This window comes from Helicoverpa armigera, chromosome 13 (genome assembly GCF_030705265.1).
Source record: "Helicoverpa armigera isolate CAAS_96S chromosome 13, ASM3070526v1, whole genome shotgun sequence".
NCBI lineage: Eukaryota > Metazoa > Arthropoda > Insecta > Lepidoptera > Noctuidae > Helicoverpa > Helicoverpa armigera.
Window position 1 is genome coordinate 9,251,701 of NC_087132.1, and position 18,859 is coordinate 9,270,559.

At 36.3% G+C, this 18,859-nt stretch overlaps 1 protein-coding gene across 1 annotated transcript; it reads right to left on the reverse strand.

Annotated features, from left to right (window-relative positions):
- Nucleotides 1–9,906: 9,906 nt before the first annotated feature.
- LOC110373330 (nose resistant to fluoxetine protein 6) lies at nt 9,907–17,613 on the reverse strand. Its single transcript, XM_021330571.3, has 13 exons — nt 17,326–17,613; nt 16,652–16,991; nt 16,134–16,322; nt 14,912–14,991; nt 14,430–14,623; nt 13,150–13,264; nt 12,209–12,423; nt 11,766–11,959; nt 11,410–11,545; nt 11,096–11,282; nt 10,826–10,968; nt 10,576–10,684; nt 9,907–10,447 (listed from the first exon to the last, which is right to left on the reverse strand). The coding sequence occupies exons 1-13, from the start codon at nt 17,504–17,506 to the stop codon at nt 10,128–10,130; spliced, it is 2,403 nt and encodes an 800-aa protein (XP_021186246.3). The 5' UTR covers nt 17,507–17,613; the 3' UTR covers nt 9,907–10,127.
- Nucleotides 17,614–18,859: the final 1,246 nt, after the last annotated feature.

An 18,859-nucleotide genomic window follows, 5' to 3' on the forward strand; every position in this document is an offset into this window, starting at 1 on the left:
ACTGCACTAATACTGGTATTTACCTGTTCAGGATCGGTAATTCTCGTACATTTTCGTGTCACGATCTCCATTGGTTGTATCGCATGAGCTTGGTACGGTTTAGCAGCCTCGGCGCGTGAAGCTTGCATCCCGGCGATGAATAGAAAATGAGCAGGCGGGTACACGTTACATACCTATAGTGTATATGAAGCTGTTGATGTGTACTTGGCTTTATAAGGGGTATATGTTTAGGCGTTTGTGTGTGATAGACAGTATTTAAGAATGAAATGATTGTGTAGGCAAACGTGCCTTGAAAGTGTAGTGAAATTTTGTCTCAAGTTTCTCCTCCGTTCGAAGTGCATATAAAGTCGGTGGGCTATCATCTATTATAATATATATCATCCCAAAACAACCTATCAACCTTCACAAAGATTTGCAACTAACCTTTAACTGAGCTTGGAGCCACGGTTTAGCAACACCGGCGCGTGAAGCTTGCATCCCGGCGATGAATAGAAAATGAGCAGGCGGGTACACGTTACATACCTATAGTGCTTATAAAGCTGTTGATGTGTACTTGGCTTTATAAGGGGTACATGTTTAGGCGTTTGTGTGTGATAGACAGGATTTGACAATAAAATAAGGTTAGAAGGTAGACAAGTAGAAGTGCCTTGAAAGCAAGTGCAGTGTAATTTTGTCATGACGAGTTCCTCCTCCGTTCGTAATTAACACTTATTAACACTTATTATCTATTATTTCAAAAGGCAAAAGGCATTTTATCAACTTTCACAATGATTAGCAACTAACCTTTAACTGAGCTTGGAACCACGGTTTAGTAGCCTGGGCGCGCGAAGCTTGCATCCCGGCGATGAATAGAAAATGAGCAGGCGGGTACACGTTACATACCTATAGTGCTTATAAAGCTGTTGATGTGTACTTGGCTTTATAAGAGATATATGCTTAGGCGTGTGATATGAGTCTTTGTTACTTGGAAATAAATGAAATTGTTATAGGTATACAGGATTTAAGAATGACATAAGTGTAATGAGTAAATAAATGGTAAGTAATTGATTTGATTTTATTTTGTTAAGCTTCCGCTAGTGAATCTTCACGCACCCGAATAAAAAGTCGCCTTCATCGATAAATGGGCTACCTAACATTGTAATATATTTTTTTAATCAGACTGCGTTTCGAAAGGCACTCTCAATAGGTGGATTCCGGATATCATTTGCACATCTTGCGCAGTCGTTATTTGTATCGGGTTCCCAAGTAAATGCGTTGAGGAGGTATAGTTAGAAATAGGCTGGGCAGATGAATCCATTAAATTCTTCGTAAACGTTTTAGGGCGGAGTTTAGCCATAATAATATCTGAACACCTTTCATAGCTGACTGCCAAACCGTTATAGTTTAAATAGAAACGCGGAAGTAATTCCAGCCTCGCTGCGAATCTGTAAACTGTGTGTTTGGTTCAAGTTATAAACAAATGGCCACTTAGGACCATCGCGGTTGCAATAACGAGGAGAAAAGAACCTTTTTTTGAACTTTAGAGAAAGTCATAGTCAAATGTTTTTATTAAGGTTAAAAGCTGGAGGTACGGTTCCAAGGCCTCTTTGGAAGTGGGTCCTATGAGAAGAACCAGCAAAACCTGGTAGAGACTGGAAATTGACCATCACTTTTCAATTCTAAGGCATCGGTCTTACACAGATCGTTAATAAACTACAAAAATCTGATACACAATTAAGTCTAGTCTAATTCAACACTTGTCTTGTACTGACTAGTCTGTTCAATACTTTTATGACAATCTATAGATTCAATGTTCATGTTGAAAGCTTTCTTAACGAACAGATTTACTCGTAATATTCTCAGTATTAGTAAGGATTAGTAACAGTTACCTAACTGCTACTAAAACTTTAAACTATCCCCACCCTAAGTGAAAAACAATATTACCACTAAAGTTATACTTCTCGCTTATATCTTATTCCAGGACTTAAGAGACAACGAAACCCAACTAACTTCAGGGAACAAAGTTCCAAATCAGTTTATCTTGTAGCCTTCGGAACTCGCATAACGACTGCAGGAACCAATTTGACGACTATTACTTACCTACTATTATTTTTAAAGACTACTTGGTTCTTACTGACACCTGGATAAAAGTAGCCCATATATTATTCTACTCTTACATTTCTGTTAAGTCACATCAAAATCCGTTCAGTACCTAACATCTCCGCATCCAAAGCTTCTTGTAATATGATAAGTATCGGATCCATTTAGCAGTTTTTGTTTAGTTTCCGTTGTGATCTACGGTAAAGGCATTTTACTTGGACCGAAATATGCCCTAAATTAAAGTCTACACTAAAAAGGTAAGTATTCCACAAACTATAATTTAGTACCTACTGATACACATTTTTCATGTCATCAAAACTCAATCCATAGGAGACGCTATGTATTTCACAACGTACACACAAGCCGTTGAGTGCACTTGCACATTGCACAAATGCTTGCCGAAAATGTACGAACGTGATGCAGTCACCGAATACTGAATAACGCAACAAATGCATTGTGCTATTATCTAAACGTGTCGTTTGTGGAAATATTTCCCACTAGCTATATCCTGTGGTTCACTCGTATTCTGAGGCATTTCAACTGATTTCCCTATACGTTTATTTTGAAGCAGAACAGGCGTTATCATACACACACACACATTCCTACTTACATAAGATATAGACAAAAAATAGTAGATACACAAATAATATCTGTATACACAAATAAATAAGGAAATTGTAATCATTTACAACAAATATTTCAAACGCACATCCGTCTCAACTTGAGCTTAGTAAAACTCTTTATCTTTATATATCAGATTTTATATTTACCGCAAAAGTCTTAATAACATAATCTATAGACATAATTACATTAGTGAAATTGTATCGATGGCCACACAAAATGTCGGTCCCCAGTACGGTAATGAAAGAAATCCATTAGGTTGGTGAATAGCCGTTATGAGCTTTGAATAGTATGGACGGAAAGCGAAATAGAATCGGTGGCTAAACCAGAAATAACTCGCTATTATGTGTGATTGACAATTTATTATGATGATGACCTTTCAGCTTAGGTTTTAGGGAATAATATATCGAATATCATAGCTCTTTCTCGAGTCCTAAGAGAACAACATTTTTATATCCCCCTAAAACATGAAGTAATGGAGCCTAAGGCTGACTTTGGCCATGGTGGCTTTTTGCATTACGAGATCAGCCAGCTGCGTAAGGCATATTATAGTGCACAGACACAGATGCACTCACTATTTCTTCACACTCGTGGGACGGAAATTCAAGACGACCGAAGAGAGACCCAAACACAGGACTGACATTTACCTTCGTGGTCTCCGATGCACTGCACACGTGTATTAATCACCCACTTCTAGACTACGGGCTGCTTTGTGAAAGTTCCTTAAACCTGTAAAGTAATTTCTAACAAAATGAATATCATAACATTTATTTATCAATAAGCTGGAAGGTGCAAGCTAGAAATTCCTATTCTCATTGCAATGATTGCTTTTTGCTTTTCCAAATGAAATTTCGTTCGAAACAGAAATAAGATACAATCCATAAACCAGTCGTTTGCAGGAATGAGCGGACGATTATTGAGTTTTAAATTAAGTTTTCCCCTCAAATAGTGAGCTTAAGCGAAATTGAAATTTAAAAACTCTGTGAAAAACGTGAATTGCTATTTAGAATCTTCCTGGTCTAGACTGAAGTAATAATAAATTCTTCTTGAATGATAAACCGTTTTTTGTTTTTTTTAGCCGATGGAACACTCCACAGAACTCTACTACACAGAGAAGAAGAGGAAAGTGATTCTGACAGCTATGTATTCCATTATGATGACAAGTCGTCATGTGGCCAATTGCAAGTATATTCCTTAAAAGCAGACTTAAGCATTTTGGAAAAACCCAAAACAGATGAACAGGAACAAAAGTTACAACCCAAATATCAACTGTAGTTAAATTTCGTTTATATACCTTAGAAATTTTAATTTAAATCAAGATCACACTTAACACAAGAATTGATTGGGATCAGACAGTGATTCAATTACACGTGTAAGTAGCCAAATCTACCTACCTACGTACAATAAGGAATTCTAAGAACCTTGTACCAGCTTATCGACAATACCTAGGTATACCTATTGCCTAAATGCTGTAGATATATTGTAAACATATCAAAACAAGGGTAAAGGTGGAATTCCGAACCACGAGTCTGACGCGTGCGTCCGGTGACCGACGGTTCAATTTCTATATTGTACCTTTACATATTAGCTAAAAGCCGTAAGTCGTTAACCACATACGGCAGATGTGTGGGTTAGAAACCTACCTTTAGGATGTAAGCTAGTTTTTGTCCATGTGCGTAAGTGTGTGTCAAACGTGGGAAACAGACCAGCCGGGTATTAGGCCTTAGGGTTCCCGAAATTTTTAGGACACAATCCGAGAGGTATTTGAAGTTACTACCTATACAATAATATTTTCAGTGTACCTAAAATATCTGCTAAAAGTTGTGAGTTCTATAGAATTCGGACTACTCTAAAGTAATGAATTTTACTGAACTGTTATGGGTAGCACAGGTTGGGTTCCGTGGGAATTCTATTCCGGTCCAATTTTCGAACTCTATTAGTTTATAATGAATCTTAAATACATAGTTATTCAACGAGCCCTGACAGTTCGCGGGAAACTATCTCTTTAATGTAGTTGTAATTTATGTATATTATAGGTACATGCTCAGTCTGAACAGGAGAAACTAAAAATAAAAATATAGTATTTTTCCCTAGCATATCTTATCTATTTAATAATATATTTCTTATTAGCGCACAATTTAAGATTGAGAATGTCATCATTTCATAAAGATTACTTTTTAATTTTGTGCTCTTTTATGGACTTCTACTACACTGCTTTATCATTTAATAATATTGTGCAACTTATATATCAGTAGATCAGTGGGTTTATTTTTAGATATTTGTTATGTGTCGAACAGGGGTTCCAGTCGAGTGATTTGGAACACACTTCCTAGATAAAAAATAAATAACATATGGCGTTTCTGAGGTTCTAGATTACTTATATGTGTGAAGCGTGTGTCCTAGGAAAGCGTGACAGACTGCCGGACGGACCGAGTTACTTTCGTATTATTGGTACTTAGAGTTTGTAAGTTAAGCTAACAGGACACGGGTTTAGTTCAGTAAAATATTGTGAAGGAGGTATAATGTAATCACGTGAAAAATTATCAATTTTCCCACCGTAGGTATGTCAAATGCGTTATTCCCATCGAGATTTTAGATTAAATCAATTTTGATTGATCAATTACTGTTTAGTAAGTTGATAACACAGGCCGATTTATTTTATATTTGTCGATTTTTTATACCTATCTCTAATTACCGGAAATGACGATATACAACTAATCACATTGTTTTGGTTTAGATAACTTAGTGGCATAGTTAGGTATAATTATGTCCAAAACACGAAAATAATGTCAAGCAAATCGTCATATTTAAGACCGGCTGGCTTTTACTTTGCACAATAATCACAACCGTACCTTGCAGAATCTGTTACACTTCTGCCATTAAAACCAGCTCCAAAGAAAGATTCGGTGTATTAATTCAGCGCTCGCAAAGCCACTGGCGAGCCACTAGAACGGTATAAATTAAAACTTCAAGTATTCCAAACACTGCGCTCACAAATGAATTGCAAATTACAAGAATTGAAACAATCTCGTAAAAGCTGACGGTTCCGACGTTAAAACTCCTTTCATTCATTGAAGATTGATTAAAACACCCAACGATTATAGCAAAAAATAGGTCAGTGGGACCGCTCTTATAGAAAATGTTCAAAGAACGTTCCGTGGTTTGCAACACAGGGTAATTTTGGCTTTGTTGCGGCATCGTCCGTCCGACCGTGGGAAACATCTGAGAGGAAACTTTTGCTTGGAAACGGCGAAAGCATTTCGTGGTTAGCCTGTTTTAAGTTTCATAGAATTCATTGAGATAACTATCAGACTTGGTTTCACGTCTCCAAATGCGTGGGATTTTCCGAGGTGTTTGAATACAAAATGTTTTATAGAATTAACTTTTTCCTTATTCATGGGTAAGTTAGGTTAGCAAAAAGCCTCGTGCGTCCCATACCTAAATAGATTGCAATTTTCTGAGTGAGGGTCCACTTCAATGCTACAAAAGGGTTGTCCTGATATGATTACACATTCAGCTACCGGCTTGGTCGCATTGGAATATATTCAGCACTTGGGTCAAAGTTATAAACGTATGTAAAATTGTTTTATATCTACATGGACGGAATGTCGAAGTGGTTTATTATGTTTAGTATCCAAGGTGCATGTGATGTTTGTGTTTAAGATTTGATTGTTAATCAACCGGTTGGATCAAAGCACAAAAATCGAGGCGCACATAAACCGCTGAGAAGTACAATATCTAAATACGAAGTCCATTTGATAACCTCAAATGCCTACAAGTATCAAAATAAATAAATTTTCCTCGTTCTTCATAACCGAAATCACAAAATATCGAGTTCATAAGTACACAATAACTTACTTTACGAGTTTTTCGAAGTTCAGTGTAAAAGATTTATATGAAGGCAAGACACGAATTCATAAGGCTGTATCCATATCAATTCATTCGTATCTCTGTGGTCAAAACTCATGAGGACGTGTCTTGAAAAGTTATTTGATTTATGCGTCGCCTTCCTGTCTATGGAAAGGTTAAGCGGGATCTTGCCTAAAGGATTTATGTAATTTCGTATTGATAAACTATTGATACGCAACATTCTATGTATCCTTCCATGATATAACTCAGAGCTTACGGGTTATAAGTGAATGGTAGTGTTCGCAATGCCGGCCTCCTTAAAAATCCTTGCAAATAATGCTGGCCGAAAATAATGTCATGTTGACTTCTTGACAGATGACATTTGTGTTTTGTTTCTGATTGTTGATTTTTCTGTTCTACTTTTTTTCTATTATTTTCCATTGCAAGATTTTAATTTTTTACTAAATAATATCGTAGAACTACTAAAAATCGTTATTCTAGAACCAACTACACGCCGTACTCTGCAGGTACGTATATACACTAAGATATATGAACTTACAAACAATATCATACATTTGAAGGACAAGAGAGTACAAACATGTAACGATGACAGACACTTGATTTAAAGTGACGAAGGGTATATGAGTTCTTGTCTCATATGAGTGGGTGAGCGAGTGAGTGAGTGAAACTCAGAAACAACTGTATGAGTGTATAACTTTATTGTATGGGAAAGTTAGGTGAGTGGTTTCTTTTGAAATTGTTGTTGAAAATAAATTTTAACTTTGGCATTAGTCAGTTTTGGCATAGCTGTCCTTTTTAATGATCATGAATTACTAAATATTTAACGTTAGGCATCATTCACTAGACAAAAGTAAGACTTTCGCGATGATAGCCTTTTATGAAGACATTTGTACATTACTTTGGGTTACAGTGTTTTAGGTTACTTTGGGTACCTGTAAAGCTCACGCAGTAAGTCCAAGAACGTATGCCAAGGCTACAAGTACCTGCCCATTTTGTGTGTCTGGGCTTAATAGAGTAGTCCCACTAAATCTAACACTAAAAGCTCTGGGACAAAAGCAAATAAATCGAATTTCAATATAGCACTTCGATTGAAAATCGATGTGCTAATCGTCCTGACCTCCTTTTGCCGGTACCAATTAATGGGCAGAACTTTCCCAACTTCATTAGTGAATTTGTTAGAAGAACTCCTAATTTAGTCATTGGGTTTTAGAACTTAAAGTTCGTGCTTATTATTGTGTCTTCATACAGTCTAGTCAAGCGGCGAAATTTTAATTTAAACAAGACTAAAAGTTAGTTTTTGTTGCCATTGTGAAAGTGTCGAACGATGCCCCTAAGTAGGAAAGCTTTGGAATTGTTTAATTGGCAATTTCTTGTGAAGAACAATTTGAGATGAAACTTCATGGGTATTTAAATATAAAGTTTTTTTATTATTTTAACTTATGGTTTCACCGGCTGGTTATAGTATATTCCGTTCCCAAAATGGTTGTTTGCGTATTACATGCAACATAAATATTTCAAGGCAAGTGAGAATTATCTTTTTCGCAGAAACCTTGATCAGTATTCTATATCTAATTGACATGACTTTGGATTGAATTTCAGAGAAATCCATTAATAAATTATATTATTTAAGAAGGAAACACTTCCCTTCCCTCGAGCGTTTTCCTACTGTAATTTACTTCGTGAATAGATTACGTAATTCGTAAACATAATTGTTACTGAGCAAATATTGTGGGAATTTCAAGACAATACGCGACTTATTGAGTCTAATTGCGTAAACGCTTGAGCAGTTTAAATCGCGCCCTTATTAGTTTTACTACGAAATATTAGCGTGTTTACTAGGTTATTATCCTTTGTTATGAAATGTGTGTCAATAGTGAACAGTAAACATTGACATAATATCTTACTTAAACGAGAAGCTTATTTCCATCTAATTTTCAAAATACAATTCCGTTATAGGTACGACGTAAAAAATTAACCCACCCAACAATAAGTTAAGTTACCATTTCAATAAAGCATCTCGCCCAATCGCACACATCACGCACACACACAAACACGGTCAACGACCCCGGATAATGGGCGGAAATTTTTTCACTGAGCATAAAAGCAAATGCAAACAAGAAACGGTTTTTGCTTTCAGATGTCAACCCACAAAGGGTAATGCATTCCCCTCTTGTATAAGAATGGGAACTAGAGAAGGAATCGTACTGCATGCGATCCGCGTATCTGCAACAGCGAAGGTATATTTTAAATGTATTTGGTTCAAGCACAATGCGAGAGGATTTTATTATAAAACGGCATGAGTAGTTGTTTGCAGACAAAGTATTCAGCTGAATAAGATAAGCTTGGAATGTTATTATATTTCTGTTTAGCTCGGCTTTCTTCTAGTAGATTGCTTATATAAGATAACTTGTTTTTTGTGTGGTTGTATCCAAAATATCATGGTGCGTGGCCTAGTTTTTTTTTTTTGTGTAAATGCGTGTCTAATGGAATTGTATAAGTAGGGAATAAAGTACACATTAATGAGGTTGATCATAAAATAAAACAGATTCAGTCTATCATAACGTTTGTTTTTGAATAAAGAGTAGGTACTTGTGATAAATATTATTTATGTTGAGAAATCTAATAAGGAATAATCTAGATATAATCTAGATGCTATCTAAGATTTAGAAATGTAATGATAATCTTGAAATTCATTCATGGATATTGGATAGGTAAATAATGTAGGTAATTTAAAATTAAAAACATGTTTAGCAAAATATTTACAATTTATTAGATTAAACTAATTAACTATGCTAACATAAATTATCTTATGATTAAAGAAACATTGCTTATGCTTATATTAGATTCTTAAGATAGTTGTGATCTAATCAAGTATTACTTGTGAATCTTGTGATGCTCTTCGTATTATGGTCTTAGAATTTATTATCTATAGTCATGTTACAATAACTTATAACACCAGATAAATATATCTTGAGCAAAATATTGGCGATCCTCTGTCGCTTTCTTTCTGCGAAAAAGACGGGACTTCATGTACACAAAACAACGGTACATTTTCATAAGTTATCTATTCGCTGATTTCCGATTAGAGATAGATTGTTTTATCAATTTTAGCTACCTAATCAATTATATCGAGTTTCAATCTAGAATCACAAAACAGCGCACAGATAGCCTTAAGGAATTCGCAGGTACAAAATTAATGGTCATTCAAGAATGTCATAATTGGCCTGCAACTACGTCAATATTTATCAACATCGTCACAAATCCTTGAAATTTTTTTATAATCTTATTTATTCAAATCTTATCAAATAGCTGAAGATACAGCAATAAAATAACAAATCAGTGACGATAATTTATAATCTATTGTGTTTATGAACTACTTATTTAATTGATGTAGAATAAATAAGGAGTAGGCGAAGGTGAATATGTAATCATAATGAGATATAGGTTGTATGAGACAGTCCAAATGATGCCAGTCTTGGTTAAAAATGATTTTGTGAACGAATGAACGAGTGGATAAGCTAAATGTTAAACTTAATGTTTTTCATGGGTACTTCAAGTTAAACTATTTCTTTTTTCGTTTCATTGTCATCTGTCGTATTAACAATAGCCTCAGTATTGTTGCTATCACTGCTTGAAGCTTCAGGAGTATTTTGAGTATCGTTTGATGTTCCTTCCTCGTTGGATTTTTCTAATGGTTCATTTAAACCAGCACTTAATACTTCTACTTCTTTTGTAACTTCAGTGTGTGCATCATCTTCTTTGTTCATTTCAAGTTCCTTCAAGGATCTCTGGTTGCCATTAACCTTTGGATTTTTCTCGTCATTATCCTGTTTAGTTGCCTCAATAGGTTTTACAGCAGCAGGTTTATTTGGCTTTCCTGGAATATAACCAAATACATTAATATAAAAATCATATTCATTGAGCATATTAAATTCACTATTTGACTATGACAGAAAAACTCTGACCACAGTTAAATATAAAGTATTATTATTAAGTAAAACGTACCCAAATCCATCAGCATTTTAAAGAGAACTGTTATTGGAGAGTCCACGAGAAGAGTTAACACGAAAGACCATATGAATGAATATGTCAAGTATGACAAAAATTTGAATGCCTGTGAAAGAAGAATAAAAAATTACTTAGTTATTTTTTTACTATTGTCGTCAAAGCTCAAAGCTACCAAATATACATTTGAGTTTTTTATTAAGAAATCTCATGAAGAAAAATCGAGGGTAAAATTAATTGCAATACTTACAAAGCCTCCGACGGAGAAATAGATGGGGGTGACCATAGTGGCATTCAAAGAGAACTGGAGAGGGTAGTGGAATAAAAACACTCCATACGACAAACGAGCTGGTAATCTCCATGCTTCAAGAGAAAGGAACCAATTGATAGGACCTGAAAATTAGAAAAACAATAGGAGTTTATACTGCGACAAAGATACAAAATGACAATAATGATACAAAAGATTAGAGAAGAATAAAAATATAACAAGAGGATGAGATCATAACCAATTAACACTTACCAGCGTAACCATGCACACATGCGATAACCAACCAGGAGATAGCACATGCATAAGCAGGCCTCATGAATGAATTCATAAAATTTTCCATAAATTCGTTGTCCCAATCAAATTGCATGACTCTGTATACGAAGTAGAAGATACTTCCAATAATACCAGCAGAGCACGCCCAGAAGAATAAGGCTACGATCTGAAAATTAATGATAAGAAGATGGATCTTATAGGGATCTCAGAATAATATTTTTATCTTAACGAAAAGGTTGATAGAGTGTTCTCATGACATTAGATCCGAAATTCCCAACAACAATCAAACTTACCCATGGTATTTGGATTCTGGTTTTACGGTAAAGATGCAAAACGTATCCAAAGATCATGCCGACAAAGAACGGACCAGCACGACATAGCGTGTTGAAGTAGTACTTTGTCATGTAATCTGTCATCTCAGCAATACGGCTGAAACACAAAAAAAAACCTTATTAATTATAAGAAAATTAAAATCTAAGATTCGAATCTATTATATTCTTTGGGGACGATAAGAATGCCAAAAATATTTCAATCGCAATCATAATACCAATATAGATTGTTATTTCCAAAATTAATCACATGAAATCGAATAAGAAGAGTGCTTTCATTTATAATATATTATAAAATCGTCATACACAAAAAAACTTACGTCGGAACAATATTGTGTCCAGGCAAATTGTGGTGGAAATTATAAATTGTCGACGCCACAAGTACTGCTGCAAAAGAACCGATTAAGCCAATCCAAGAGTAGATTTTCTTGCCACTTAAGACCCAAATGAGAACCAATGGTGATAAGACGTAGAGTTGGAAGTCTATGGCCACATACCACGAGTGAGGGACACACTGAAACAGAAGAAAAACCTGAATAATCACATTTTTCTCTTAATACTGTGTTGGGAGTCCCCAAAGTACAGTCTTGGGACCACCGCTGTAATGCAAAATATTTGTCAATCGCAGGTTGTTAGAAGTGACATACGTTTTTTTTAAGTTGTTTCTGATTATTTTTTATCTCAGTGGAGTAAGAGATATTACTAAAGCCACGCGTTAAAATATTAATATTTACATGCACAACATACAAAAGTATGTACATACCATTTCTTCCACGTTGACTAAATTTTGAATATGAAGAAGAGTAGACCACCAGTTTTTTCTACAGGTGTTCGTGATTGAGGCCACTGTTAACCAGTAGGGTCCGTCCGTGTATCTATTGAAGTATGAAGCTGCTAGCAGTGCAGTCACAGCCAGGAGTGGGGTCAGCCTGATGAAGCGGTTTAGGTAGAACCAGTGGAGGTTTTTCAGAAATGTCACTGAAATAAATTACAACATTTTCATATGTACTGCTGGAATTGGCTCTAAATGACCTTAGAAAATAAATGACCTAGGAAAATAACTGAACTTGGAAAATAAATGACCTTGTAACATACAAAAAAGAGAATAGTTAACCATTAAGTACTTCCACAATCTTTTTTATCATACACAGGTGAGCCAAGATCACATGATCTTAAAACGTCAATATTTTACTATCTGATATTTAGAAGTAACTTATACTCATTTTATCAATTAATTGATTCGCAAAATTATAATTGACGTCACTGGGATTTCTGTATAATAAGAAGATTTTTTTATTGCCTGAAAATTATTATATTTCATAATCTGAACAATTGTTAAAACTGATAATTGTGATTATAATTGATGAGCAAGATAAAGTTGTTCAATATGCTTATTGTCGATTCAATAACCTAGTAACATTAGATATGCCAAAACATTGTCACATGACTTAAGTTTCCGTTTAAATATTAGGTACTAGTGATTAGAGCAATGTTTAAAGGTAATCCTTTATTTATCGGTGTCTATCGAATCTCAAAGTACATTTTTTGTAGCCTTGACAATAACACAACTAAGGAGGTAGTACTAACCAAGGTGATAAATAAAAAAAAAATGTGAAATATTTAGTAAACTTGTAATACTACTTAAAACAATATCATCAAAACATATTCTGTCGATATACAACCCAGAATACTCCAGCAACTTACCTTGATTCATCTTGTTAACAGTGGTGTAGACTAGAAGTATTCCAGCTATTGTGAAAAATGTATCTACCGTCATAGTGGCTGCAGTGATCCACAAACCTCTGGCTGAGAACATCCACTGCAATCAAAGCTACAATTTATTGTACCTATCAGATCATCTCGATTAATAAATCGGTAATCGATAAAATAAAAGAAGAATGCAGCTAATTGTTATCGAGATTCCAGATAATCAAAAAGCAGACATTTTTTTTTTTTTTTTTTAACGACGTAAAAAATCATCAAATGACCCCTCCCGCTGTGGGTTAGCAGCGGTGAGGGAGTGTCAGACTCTTACTGACTAAAAGCCGTCGTGTTCCGTCGTAGGCCTTATGTGCTAGGGCCGCGGTACCTCTTTCGAACAACCCGCAGCCCCCAGGCCTTGGCCCTGCTGGCCCCTCTGGGGTTGCTGACATCTCTTTGAGGAGCGCGTGGAACAACGCGCGCCGCCGACACGGGTCTGTTGTCTAAAAACAGACATGAGCGATGAGCCACCCGAACTCACCGCCCACAGACCCACGCCTACGGTGGCCGGGAGTCGTCTCGCGACACCCGGCGCCCGTGGTGTCTACCTGCTCCAGCGCGGCGGCCGGGATGAGAGGTGCGAACTCTCTGACGTTCCGCCGCCTCCTTCTCGAGCATGACTGCTTCGCAGAAGGAGGCGACGGCATCCCATTCCCTTTCGCCCCGGACCATGGCTTGAACCAGGGCCGGACGCGAGAGGTCGCCGCCGCCCACAGCCTCGACGAGGACCCGGCGGTGCCCTTCCCACGCAGGGCACTCCTGGACTGTGTGGTCCACCGTGTCCTCGGGGCTATCCGCACAGTGGTGACACCCGGGCGCCTCCTCACGACCGATTCGATGCAGATACCTCCCGAAACAACCGTGTCCGGTGAGGACCTGCGTCATGCGGTACGTGAGGGCGCCGTGACTCCTCCCGAGCCACTCCTCAAAGAGGGGACTTACCGCCACTATGGTGGCGTGCCCGTCAAAAAGCAGACATGGAATGTTTATCGCAATAATATTTTTGTTTTTATCGAAATGATAAACTTTCAATTTTTATTTCACACTACTGCATTTTTCTACTAACTCAAAATACATGTCAGTATGTCATAAGACTAAGGTCCGGTTTTTATCTATTCGATCATATTGCGAGCCTGTAAAACCAAGTTGATTATCAGTCAGATAAGTTCTTTACTGTTCACTTCACAAGTTGAAACTGGCCATAAATTAAAAAAAAATCTTACGTTGGTGGCATCCAGGGGGTTTGCTTGGAACGGTTCGGTACTGTAGGAATGACCCACCACGACCCACACCATAGCCAAAGTTCTGATACCATCAAGACATTGCATACTCCCAGCTGTAGTGCTGAAGGTCGTTAACCTTTGCCCATTCGTGTACACTGAGAATGATCGGCCCAGTGTGCTCATTTGTTTTGGATCTGGAAATAATAATGATAAAAAATATTGGAACACTAAGTAAAATATCTTTCTGTATTTATCTTCTTCTTATTTTGTAAAATATCGCTGTGCAGAAATTAAGATAGCAACAAGGTTGTTATGAAAGCAAGTCATGAAATTAAATCAAAAGTACTGATTACATTCTCATTTGATTTTATCAATCGTTTTGTTATTAGAAAAAGAAATAAACACCCGTATCGAGAACATTCTCTTTTTTGAGAAGTTAGTTAAAACACAGAAACTTTGAGTACTAATGGTGAAAAACTTACCTTTCTTGAATACGAATCGATAGCAAAGATCGTAACTTGTACTAATTAAAGTAAGAAATCCAAGCACTGAAAATACGACTCTGAAAAAAAGAACAGACGTGTGAGAACATCCCTTATCTTATCGATAACCTTGAGATTAACAATACAAGCTGTTATCCGCGGTTCCGCCCGTGTCCCGGGGGAACCTACTCCTATTTATCTGAATATAAAGTAACTTAACGTGAAAACAAACTCGTGTGTCGAGGCGTGTCGTGACGCGCTAGAAGCATATCGGGTTTATGCACTTAATACACGTGTTTCGACATGACACGACATGCAGAAATGTTTCTTACATAGTTACAGCCTATTTATCGTCCCACTGCTGGGCACAGGCCTCCTCTCACACGGAGAAGGATTGAGCATTAATCACCATGCTTGCTCAATGCGGGTTGGTGATTTCAGACTATATAGTCTAGGTTTCCTCAAGATGTTTTCCTTCACCTTTTTATCAGCCATTGGTGTCTAAGATATACTTAGAAAGTACATACAAACTTAGAAAAGTTGCATTGGTACTTGCCTGACCTGGATTCGAACCCGCGCCCTCATACTCGAGAGGTTGGTTCTTTGCCCACTAGGCCACCACGACTTTTCAATGAAATGTTTCTTACCATATTAAAATGTATGGAACCGGTATCCTTCTGGCGCGTCACGATACACCACGACACAAGTACGTTTCCACCTTTATGTTACTGTTCAAGCTCCAGAATATTAGTGTAAAAATGTTTATATTTTACAAAAGTCACCTGTTATGTAGTTTTAGCATGAAAATGCTACATAAATAGTTACTTTCGCATTTACAATATCAGTAATAATTACGACAAGAAATTGAGATGTGATACAAAATATTTTCCCTAAGATAAAAGATTAAGTATGTATAGACGTAATTCTAAAGTCTGCATTTCCTATTGATAACTTTAATCATTGTCTTTGTATCAAGGCAAAATAAAATTATTGCAGCAATTGTAATACGATTAAATTAATCGGATTGGAGAAAAAGTTCCGTATCATTATCAAAAATAAACACGCTTCTTATGTGGGAGTCCCTAAAACATTTACCTTATTCCAGTTATCAGTAAAAAACTATCTAGCTATTACGGGTTATGGAGACATCCGGTAAGACTGGAAGCCTTCCCCTACATAGTTGGAAAAGTCTCGGGAGATGATGATTGTAATAGCTACTTACACAGCGGCAGTGTCAGCACCTGACCAAGGCTTATCGTTGGCAATTCGAGTATAGTCGTCCTCATACCGAAAGCCTATAGCGGTGACATTGAAGAAGAAAGAGGTTATTGCTTGCTCTATAGTGCAGGGTTTAGGTGTGCACAATGCTAGCCTAAATGACATGCGAATTAATGGGTTTGCTGGTCCGCTCCTGAAAAATATTGAACAGTATTAGGTTAACATTATCTAAAATCTAGAAAAGTGAGACAAGATTAAAGAAACAATTTGTTTTGGTTGGACATGTATTGACTTCAATTGTAGTTTAGATTTTAAAAGGGATATTTTATCCATAACTTACACATCTTTACTACACATTCCTATATATTAATCTTGGGTGTCAGGTTCTATCGAAATTATTGGACCCTCTTGAGTATGAAGAACGTAAAACCCACAATCATTCGTCTTCATAATATTAGAGTGAAACGTAATTCTTTGTGATCGTTGTTATTTTGAACTTAAAAATTCCACTGTTTGACTTACCTTTCGTCTTCATACTGTAGATGATAACCATCATCTTTTTCAAAAATTCCACTAAACATAAGTAATTCCTTTCGCATAATATTATATTCCTCTATCTTCTCAGCAAGTTCTGGGTCCAAATATAGGGTTGTTGGATCAAATTGCGTTGATACCGTATCTCGTGGACGAGGCCAGTGGAAAGACTGGTTCAATGGCACAAAAATAGATGCATATTTGCCCTGAATATGCATATTATCTTCTGCTACAGTATGGTTAATTGCTATACATTGGTGGTAATTGCCCATGTCTATTGTGTTGCCTGTTAAAACACCTCTTGGAGTCCTTAGCCCGGCATCCATGACTGTAAAATATCGAATAGTGATGAAAGTTATTTAAGGACCCGCGAGAAAGATTGTCGGCTATGGCGTCTGTTCTCTCTAAAGGGATTTGCGCAGATACATGTACTCTCTATTCTCTTATGCTCATAGTCCAATGGAACAGCTATCCGACCGAAGAGAGATGCTCAGGACCGACATTTATGTAGTCTTAAATACACGCTTAGATCTTGGCAACTTTTAATCTCCGGGCAGTTCAGTAAAACTTTCTAAAACCAGGACTATGGACCTACTAGATCTAAGATTCTAGAGATAAGTATTGGGAGTATGAAAGATAATGTATGGATAACTATTACTTACATTGCAGCAACAATAGCGTATTACTTCTAATGTAACGTATTTGGCGATGGCACTCCTCAGCATCCAACACATCTTCGTATAACTTATTATCTAACGCTTCAATTCTTCTTTCCACTCCATTGGAACTATGCACTATACTAACTAAACATAAAAATGAGAAAAATAATTCTTTGTACACCATTCTTGAATTTGAAATCTTCAGATCTTTGTAAAAATCTTTTTTAGCATCTGTTACGCTCAGCACACGAGTGTTAATTTAAGAGAATGCTAATTAAATGGACAGAGCAGATAAATATTACAAATTTATGGATATTTCCCATAATCATATCTTGTAGCTTTGATTAATTAGTGTTGATCATGCTTTTTAATATCCGTGAGTATACTTACTTATCAAGATTATTGATATGCGTACTTGCTGACCAGCTAATTCACGTACCGAAGATAATAGATAGGCAGAATAGATTACTATGATATCATGTTCTGTTAGGTCATAGATTTTTATAAGTTTTCTGGAACCTGTGGTTTATTTTTACCATTTTATATTTAAACAGTTAAGTGATAATTCACCATTTTGTTTGTTTCACAGTTTCAATGCTGTTAACTATTTGTCTCATTAAGAGGTTTCGTACACTGCAGTCTAAACTTCTTTTTTTCACCCCTACTTGGCTTGATGTTTTGCTGCCTGTTTATGTTGAAGGTAATCGTGGATACAATAAACTTTTAAGTCGATCTTATGCAGTAGTACTGCTTTGGGATATGGGTGGAACCACAGGCAGAAGCCAGTATCTACCCCATAAGGAATCTTAGATGGAAACTTTTAAAAGCTTTAGTCAATTTCAGATTTTTTACCATCGATGACTAATCTTCTTTGTTTACATAGATTAGTCATATTGGTCAGTATGAATCATTTGTAATCTACTGATCTCTATTAATCGAGTAGGTATAGACGTTTTAAGTAGAGCGCAAATATACAATTATGTCAAGCCGGTTTGAATCATCAACATCAATATAAACAGAGTCTAGCGTGGTCGGTCCGTGGACGTGATCATCATGTATTGCCTTAGTGATTCTGAAGGAATTTCCTAAGGCTGTCATTTTTATTTCTTTGGCAGTCGTTACGGAGAAGTCAGATAGGATGTCGTTCCACGTACTGAGCTGTATCGAATAAGACTGAAAGGGGAAAGCAGACAATGAATTTTATAATGATGGCAAAGCCTTCGGTTCTAAGGCGTTTTTGGATTTTTCAAATTATGTCCAAATCATCTATTCCTATTGTGTAAAAAAAACAGACCTAAGTGTTCATTCAATTTCTTAGCTACAAAGTGGTCACCTAATAGGTAAGTGATATTATTTAATCTATTTGAAATAATGAGTAATTAGTGATGGATGGCATAAGACCAAAACAATAACGAATATGAATCATGTTTTATCTTTGGTTTTTTACTTAAGATTACTTTATTTATCAAAACAAAGATCTGTGTGTCAGAAACATATTAATAGCTATGGTTTGCAGGTGTTCGAGAAGTTATAGTGC